The 8526-nt window shown below is 44.2% G+C and overlaps 1 protein-coding gene across 1 annotated transcript; it reads left to right on the forward strand.

Moving 5' to 3' along the window:
- Positions 1-257: 257 nt before the first annotated feature.
- klf2b (Kruppel like factor 2b) lies at positions 258-2959 on the forward strand. The gene is made up of 3 exons (XM_089008867.1): positions 258-619; positions 787-1678; positions 1763-2959. Exons 1-3 carry the CDS (start codon positions 548-550, stop codon positions 1936-1938), a joined length of 1140 nt encoding a protein of 379 aa, XP_088864993.1. The 5' UTR covers positions 258-547; the 3' UTR covers positions 1939-2959.
- Positions 2960-8526: the final 5567 nt, after the last annotated feature.

Raw genomic sequence — 8526 nt, forward strand, 5'->3', positions numbered from 1 at the left:
TTTTTTTAAGTGCATAAATCACAGCGGCGATGTCCTGACGGCACTGTTTTCTTCATTGCGCCAAATTACGTAATCCTCTTTGGTTGCTATAAGAACCGCTTGTGTGTGTACGTGTATATTTTGACACTTTTTTCCAGCTGAAAAGTAGGCGTGGCTAAGGGGAGCGTGTGCGTCATCGCGCGGAGGCAGTCCTCCCTCCCCCCCTGTCTCCCCCTCCCTCCCTCGCTCGCTTTTAAAGGAACCCCGCTCGCTCGTTCGGACGCCAAGGCCGTCGACTGGATAACCCCGCGCGCGACTGGAAGAAGCGACCCGAGAGAAGTCTCGCTTTATAAAGGGCTAAAATTACGCGACGTCGACGTGATTTCCTGGGCGTCCTTAAGAAGGGCATTTATAAAGAGGCGAGTACGGTGGAGGTGGAAACTCAAGTGCACTGAGAACACTTGTTGCGTGTAGGTGGAACGAGTAGTTCAGGCGCAACGGATTGCGCGTTACCACTTTTCGGGGGATTGAGTAATTTTCAACAAGACGACACCCCCCTAAAAAAAAGATGGCTTTGTCGGGAGTGATGCTTCCTTCTTTCGCCACGTTTACCAACCAAAGGGAGAAAAGCTGGGAAAATGTAAGTTGATTTTTTTTCTTGCAAAAATAAAAGTTTTGTAAAGTTGTATCACGCTTTAGTCTTAATTGAAATGAGAGTCTTGAATTGAGTATAATCATCTCGCTGCATGACATCTTTTGTGTTAATTGCGATGGTCAGCGTCTGAATGGCTCGTTTTGATGTTTCAGAGATGGAAAGTAGAACATGACAACAAGCTCCCCACCAGCAGCTGCTCCATGCTGGAGATGGTGCACGGTGTCGACAACCTGTTTCCCAAAAAGGACGACGAGGATCTGAGTAACTACTTGGATCTGGATTTTATACTGGACGGAGCCTCAGCCTACGTGGCCCCGGCCGATTACAACGCGACGGACGCCGCCGTGCCCGCCGCCTCAACCTTCCCCGTGGGGGATCACCGTTCTCCACCTCCCCCGTACGGCGCCAGCCTCATGACCGAGCTCCTGCGCTCCGACGCCGGCTACGGAATGCCACGCACCCATCAACAAGTGCAGGGCAGGTTTTACGCCACGCATTTCCCACGCCAGGATATCAAAGTTGAGCCCCCCATGGACAGTTACGGCCCCGTGTTGGGTATGGTGCCCCAAAGCTGCAGCAAAATCAAGCAGGAGGGCAACGTTTCATGCATGATGTCCTTCGAGCAACCCCGCTTGGCCATCTCCCCACGGGCGGCCAGCAGCAGCATGACGCCACCGCTCAGCCCGGATGAGCAGGCGGCGGCTTCGGACTTGTGCGGGCCTATGAGCTGCTTCGCGGGCCACAAGTATCACAACAACGCCACATTCCAGCAACAGCAGCACATGCTTTACCACGGCGCGCATCACCCGGCGTTCGGGATCTACGACGACGCCGCCATGGCGATGCAGCATCCGCCGCACGGCGCTCAGAGAGCGATGCTGACGCCGCCATCCTCGCCGCTGGAACTGCTTGATTCCAAACCTAAGCGAGGTCGCCGCACTTGGCCGCGCAAACGCACCGCCACGCACACCTGCACCTTCGCCGGATGCGGGAAGACGTATACTAAGAGCTCGCATCTTAAAGCTCACCTGCGAACGCATACCGGTAAGCTCACCTTGTCATACACCCGTATTGATCCATCAAAGCGCAGAGGAATCACGTTTTTATTCCCTGTTTTTGTTCAACCAGGCGAGAAGCCGTATCACTGCAGTTGGGAAGGCTGTGGATGGAAGTTTGCGCGTTCGGATGAGCTGACGAGACATTTCCGGAAACATACCGGACATCGGCCTTTCCAGTGTCACCTGTGCGAACGAGCTTTCTCCAGGTCTGACCATCTTGCGCTGCACATGAAGAGGCACATGTAAAAAAGAAGGCCGGACGACAACAACAACAACAACAACAACAACAACAACAACAACAACAACAACAGACATTGTGATGTGTGTGATGTTTTTTTTGTTTTTTAATTTAAAATGTTCTCTATTTGTGACCAAAGCCCCCCCCCCCCCCTCCTTGTTTTTTTTTAACTCATTCACTGCCAGACAATGCGCAAAAATGTCATTGTCACTTGATTTCCAAGACTCACAGAATATTGAGTTTTAGGTCTACATAAATATTCAATGCAGCGTTTGAAACCGTAGACACTCTTCTTTCATCAGAAAAAAATCCTAAATGATATGGGTCTGGAGTTATGAGCTTGAAATGAGGGCAGATGTCCAAAATACAATGAAATACAGATTGGTTTATATAGCGCTGAAGCTGGAACAAAGCGCTAACATGGAAAAAAGAGAAATGCTGCCCCCTTGTGAACAAAAAAAAAAACATTGCCAGAGGCCATGGCCGGCGCTTTATCGGCACCCAATTCAAATTCAGAAACGGCGCTCAACCTCACTGTATTTTCATTTACCAAATAAATTCATGAAAGGCAGTGAATGAGTTAATCTATCTAAATATTTCCCCAAATCATGTAGCTGGTACTACTTTGGTTCTATGAGAACGGGCTGGCCCTTGTATAGCGTATACTTTAAACTGGAATGTCTTCGACACAAAAGTGCCTTTCTCTGAACTCTGCTACTGTTTCAACAAATAACTCACGGTGACAACTAGCGTCACTTTAGTAGGCAATCGTGTTGACAAGAGTGAAATGCACACAGTGTATAGACAATGTTTTTTTTTTTCAAAAGAAAACTGCCTACGAGGAGAAATTGAGCAGCTGTTCTGATGCTGTTTAACCCCACCCTATTCTTAAATCCAGCCCCTTCTGTACACTACCAGGGCTGGATGTCCTGTGCATTATTTTCTACTTAAAGTTATATAAATATGTACATGGATTTTATACTGTCAAATGTGTATTTATTGTAAATATTAAAAATAATTGAAACTGAACATCATCTGGTTGGATTTTGCCATTTTTTTCACTCCAAATAGCTTTCGACTGGGACCTGCAAGCCATCACTGCATCGGACGCTAAAATGGGTTCTACACGTTGCCATTGTGTAAGCACTTTAATTTTAAAATATGAGCACTTGATTTCCATCGCCGTGATGTTTTGCAGCTGCAAAACAGCGGCACACACACACACACAAGCCACTTGCGGGCTTTAGCCTATAAATACAAACACTCCATCTCCGTAATTACAGAGGGGAGCCGGGAGCCGTCTGGACAAGGAAGGGTGGAGGGGGGGGGGGGGACACACACGGTAAAAGCCTCATCAGGGAGCCCTTCTTCCACTCGGCTTTCTGATGTCTCCCCAATTATGGCCGCACATCAAAAAGACCCCTTAATACTACAATTACACAGTACGGCTTTGAAAAAAAAGCTGCAGAGTATGCGACGTCTACGCGGTGGTGTCATTTCAGAGCAACTTCATAAGCATTAAGTGCAGTCAAGCAGGGTACCAATTAGTATTTGGACAATGACAGAGTTTGTCGTGCTTTTTTTTTTTTTAACATTTGGCCTTGATAGACCACCGTGACAGACTTGAATTACAGCAAATTGATTTGAGATTGAAGGTTGGAGTTTTGAGCTTTCAATTAGGATATGTTACCATTAAAAAGGTGGAGCCATTTTATTTGCAGGATTTCGGTTTACTTCGCCATTCAGGGGCCGAAGCTTTGAGGCCGTCAAAACATAAATGTTTTATTGCGACCTCAACATTTGGCCTTTTGAAATCATGTTCAAATTATAAGACTTCGGAAGATGCAAGTTACATAACTATGTCTCTGCTCTCCATTCTTGCCTGCGAATATGCACAGCCAAGGATTTGTATTTATGACTGTCCTGCGGCAATTGGATCGGATTCGCCTTTATGAGTCTCACGGTGGAGAAATTTACATTTCACAGCAGCAAAGTGATGAAAGTAAGAGGAAAGGAAAGGAAGATGTAGAAAAACAAAATACAGGAGTTGCTGTAAAGGCAGCCACTCTCGCGGTGCCATATTGATGTCAAAACAATAAAACTAAAAAGCAATGTCATAACACAAAAGACAGTCATTCAATCTTAAGCACTTTCTGCGCCCTCTTTGTATGAAGCAGTTTGTGATGAAAGAGGAGCCTCCTTTTCACCAGTGGAGCACGGAGATCATGGTGAAATGTACACCTGCTGCAAGCTAAATGTTGAAAGCAAACACGAAGCTGTAGCATCCATTGACGAAAAGAGATTGTCACACATCTCCTATTCCACGTAAATCCGCTTCAATTCCAAGCCGTGACAGTTCCACAAATGCATCGGCGCCAACAGCACCAACATTTCCGCTAAACAAAGCAGGGCTGTGAAAATGCTGCCCAAAAATCACAATCAAGTCAAAGTCAGCTTTATTGTCAAATATGCAATCGCCCCAGAGCTGTCCAGTGATGACATTCAAATGGCACTGACATTCCTCCCAAATCAAAAACAGTGCTGGCATATCCCTGTTGCCGAAAGGGCACAACCGCTCAGCACAGTCTCCTCCTTGATGAATGTCGTGGCCAAAAATGCTGAAAAACAATCCATATCCATTCCATATGATGCACAACAAGTCAAAGTGACAAAAGAAAACAAAAACAATAACAAAAGGCGCCTCTTCATTGTCGATGCAGTAAATTTGTCTTCTGGATTTAACGCTTCGTCAAGTCCTAAAATGATTCCGACTCAGACTCCATCTTGGACTTCTCTGTGTGCATTTTAGCTCATTCTCCTTCATCTCCCATTTCCCATCACTATGTAAAATCGTTAACTTCCCGGAGGGCGCTTATCAACAAGTGAATCAACACTTTTACAGCCCAACTGATAAGAACATGGATTCAGCATTAGGTCGGCCATTTTGATGGCTTGAAAACTCACTCTGATGATGCAAAGCCTCAAATTTTATCAGCCCTCACTTCTTCTTCAAAGAATCCTCGTTGGCCAACCCCCCCCCCCCCAGGCCTTGACAAACAGTGCGTCTCGCTCGTGTCGCAGTAGGTAATTCACATTTGTGGGGGGGTTGGTTGAAAGCCTAAATAGCTTTTTTTAAATAGTCTTTTTTTGCGCTCCACCTAACTCCACTTCACACCTGCAAATGTATTTTGCCATTATCTGACTTCAAGATGGCCCTACGAGAGTGGCCATCGTTTTCCTTTCCTCTTCCTTTCATTTCTTTGCTGCTGTGAAATGTTAATTTCTCCATTGCAAGACTAATAAAGGCTAATCCGATCCAATCTTTTGGAGTCAAGTCCGCACAAGTGTCGTAAAATGGGGCAGTTCATTGTGCGAGAAGGTGGGGGGAGGGTATCATGATAAATCCGCCCTATTGGTTTTATTGGATTCCTTTGAAACCCCGGGGAGGCAGTAAGGCTCAGTTAGCGGGCCAGACACAATGCCGGTGCCATTAAACTGGTTCCGCTGGTTGATGTGGTATGCTTTGGACCTATTCCCTTTTCCATTTCCTTTCCCATTTCCAGTTTTGATACAAGCTGATTTTTTTTTTGTTTTTGCATCCAAAGTATCTGAATCTACATTTCTTTGATCTTTTCTGGCAGTCCAACCTGGTTTTCCTGGTTTTTTTTAGTGTTACCGGTCGTTTGCACTCTGTTGTAAGGCCTCCATTAACATTCACTAAGGCGCCTCTTCATTGTCGATGCAGTAAATTTGTCTTCTGGATTTAACGCTTCCCATAGGAGCAGCGGGGAGAAACCATGTCAAATCCCGGGCAATCGAATACCAATTTCGTGTCCGCGGTGTGGTCACTGGGCTTGAATGGAAACCGACAGATGTTTTTGTTTTTTGCCTTGGTTTTGGGCGAAACTGGAGAAACCGGAAACTCCACACAGAAAGGTTAAAGTAAAGTATTAAAGACAGGTCCAGGATAAAGTGAAAGGGAGAGAAATGGAGACCTCAGATAACCTCATGTAAATCACTCATCTGTGAAAAATAAGATTGGAATGGATTAGCCTTTATGAGTCTCGCAGTGGAGAAATTTACGTTTCATAGCAGCAAAGTGATGAAAGGGAGAGGAAAGGAAAGGAAGATGTAGAAAAACAAAATACAGGCCCTGCTGTTAAGGCAGCAACTCTCACGGCGACATCTTGAAGTCAAAACAATAACAAAAACTAAATAAATAATATGACAACACAAAAGACACAGTCATTCAATCTCATGCACTTTCTGTACCCTCTGTCGCGTGAAGCAGTTCTAGATGAAAGAGGAGGCGATCAAAGCGTCCTTTTCACCAATGGATCAGGGACCTCCTGGTGAAATGTGCATGTCTGCCACAAGCTAAATGTTGAACAAAAACACGAAGCTGTAGCACCCATTGGCAAAAAGAGATTGTCTCACATCTCCTTTCCCACGTAAATCCGCTTCCATTCCAAGCCGCGACAGTTCCACAAATATATTGGCGCAAACAGCACCAAACCTTCCGCTGAACAAAGCGAGGTTGTGAAAATGCTACCTATTACAGGCGCAAAAAAAAGCACAATCGCCCCAGAGCTATCCAGCGATGACAGTTAAATAACATTCCTCCCAAATCAAAAACAGTGCTGGCATATTCGAAAAGGCGCAACCGCTCAGCCGAGTCTCTTCCTTAATGAATGTTGTGGCTAAAAATGCTGAAAAACCAGAGGAAAACAGTACACCGATATCTGGATAAAAGGGATGTCAAGGCAAACTTTGTCTTTCCAATAAATTCTAAAAAAACACAGTATTTTGATTAATATTGATTTTGAGAAATATAAATTAGCCATTCATTCCCACTCAGGGCTCAGCTTGTGAACTTCACAACACCAAACTCAGAAAGCAAGAGATCCCGTAAATAGCACAGCCACCTTATGTTGATGCTATACAGCGACATATATCACTATTATATGCTTTTTCTTTTATACTTGCACTATGTAAATTTTTTATGAAACATTTTTTTGCACAGACTGTAGTCTTCTGACATTTTTTATTATGCTTAGAATATTTTGTTTTTATCTTTTACCGCCCTTCAAATTGTTGCTGTGGACTGCAAATTTCCCCATTGTGGGATGATTAAAGGCTTTCTGATTCTGATCCAAGATTGGTCATTACCTGAACATAGCACAACTGCAATATCATTTTGAGGAAAGGAGCAATATTTGTCCTGGTTGCTATCCGTTGCACGAGAACAAAAGCTAAGTGAATCAGGCAAGCGACATCACAACGGGGGTGAGGGGTTCTGGTGATATTTTTCTGCCCATTACTATCGATAGAGTACAATAGTCAACGGAGACGAAAACGGTACTTTCCACCAAACGGTTGCCATACTCGCATGGTATATTTTTGCACAAATTTCTTGAAATAAAAGTTGAAAGTCCACACATCAATCCTATGTTATTGTGGTGGCCTTTGTATGCGGTGACGGCGCGTGACTAGTCATTGTCGAAATATCGTGTCTCCAGTACAACATAAAAAAAAGAGAGAAAAGGCCACTCACTCAGTTGTTCTTTGCATGTCAGTCTCATCAATTCCAAGACGGTCCAGCTGGCCTCGAGTCGGAATGTACTATTCTGAAAGAACAAGACATTGTTCATATTAAAAAAAGGAGGAAGTGGTCTCAGGGTCCCAAAAACGTCTCACGTGGTCAATACAAATGTTATCGCTCTCGTTTGGTTTCCCCACGAGACCCTTGGGGTGACCCATAAAAAAAAACGTGGATCCATTTCACTCCAAATCATTGTTAAATAGCAAATTTATTATGCACAACATAAACTTGACCTTCTTCCAGCATTAAATAAATCAGTTTCAAATTCCATTCATTATGTGATCATATATGTAGATATAACGACGGGATCATGATTAACCAAGTCCCGGAATGAACATGTTCATGTGCCAAATCATTGATTACAGGAAGGGTCAGACGACACCCATTTCCTGCTTATTTTTTGATCTCCCTCTGGCTCAACACCCCCGATTCAAATGATCAGCTGATCAGCAAGCTGCGTCAAGTCCTAAAATGATTCAGAACAGCTGAATCGGGTGCGTTAGGAGTAGGCAGGATATGGCTGTCGAGGAACTGGAGTTTAGAACTTAAGAAGCATTGTTTTCAACAATGTCGAAGAGAAGGAAAAAAAAGAAAAAAAATTCTGATCTTGTAACAGCGGTAGTGTATAGCCCTTGTGTTAAAAGTGATGAACATTGTGTGTAACAGTACCAGTGGTTTTGCAATTTTATAGAGGTAATGAAAAAAAAAAATACAGTTTGGACGAGTGCTTGATTCATTCTTCATATGATTGACATAGCTGCAATCTTAGCACTTGAATGCTACCAAATGTGGGGATTTAAGTCGCTAAATAACAGAAGTGCAGGCACAAAATGTGTTGTAGTGCAACAGAGGGGGCAAAAAAGGCTGATTGTTCCAGCTTGAATACATAAACCGGTCATATCATTCAGTAGCTAAGAAGACCAAACGGAACAGCGGTGCCAAAAATGCGTCCCTCGAGAAACTATAATGGCAAGTTTTGATTGACACCGCGCAA

This window comes from Hippocampus bargibanti, linkage group LG11, assembly GCF_051943395.1.
Source record: "Hippocampus bargibanti isolate YZ-2025 linkage group LG11, ASM5194339v1, whole genome shotgun sequence".
NCBI classification, from domain to species: Eukaryota; Metazoa; Chordata; class Actinopteri; order Syngnathiformes; family Syngnathidae; genus Hippocampus; species Hippocampus bargibanti.

Coding starts and splice junctions, on each gene's coding strand:
- klf2b (XM_089008867.1), top strand. CDS start 548: ATGGCTTTGTCGGGAGTGATGCTTCCTTCTTTCGCCACGTTTACCAAC. Junction 620..786: donor GGGAGAAAAGCTGGGAAAAT/GTAAGTTGATTT, acceptor TTGATGTTTCAG/AGATGGAAAGTAGAACATGA. Junction 1,679..1,762: donor TCACCTGCGAACGCATACCG/GTAAGCTCACCT, acceptor TTGTTCAACCAG/GCGAGAAGCCGTATCACTGC.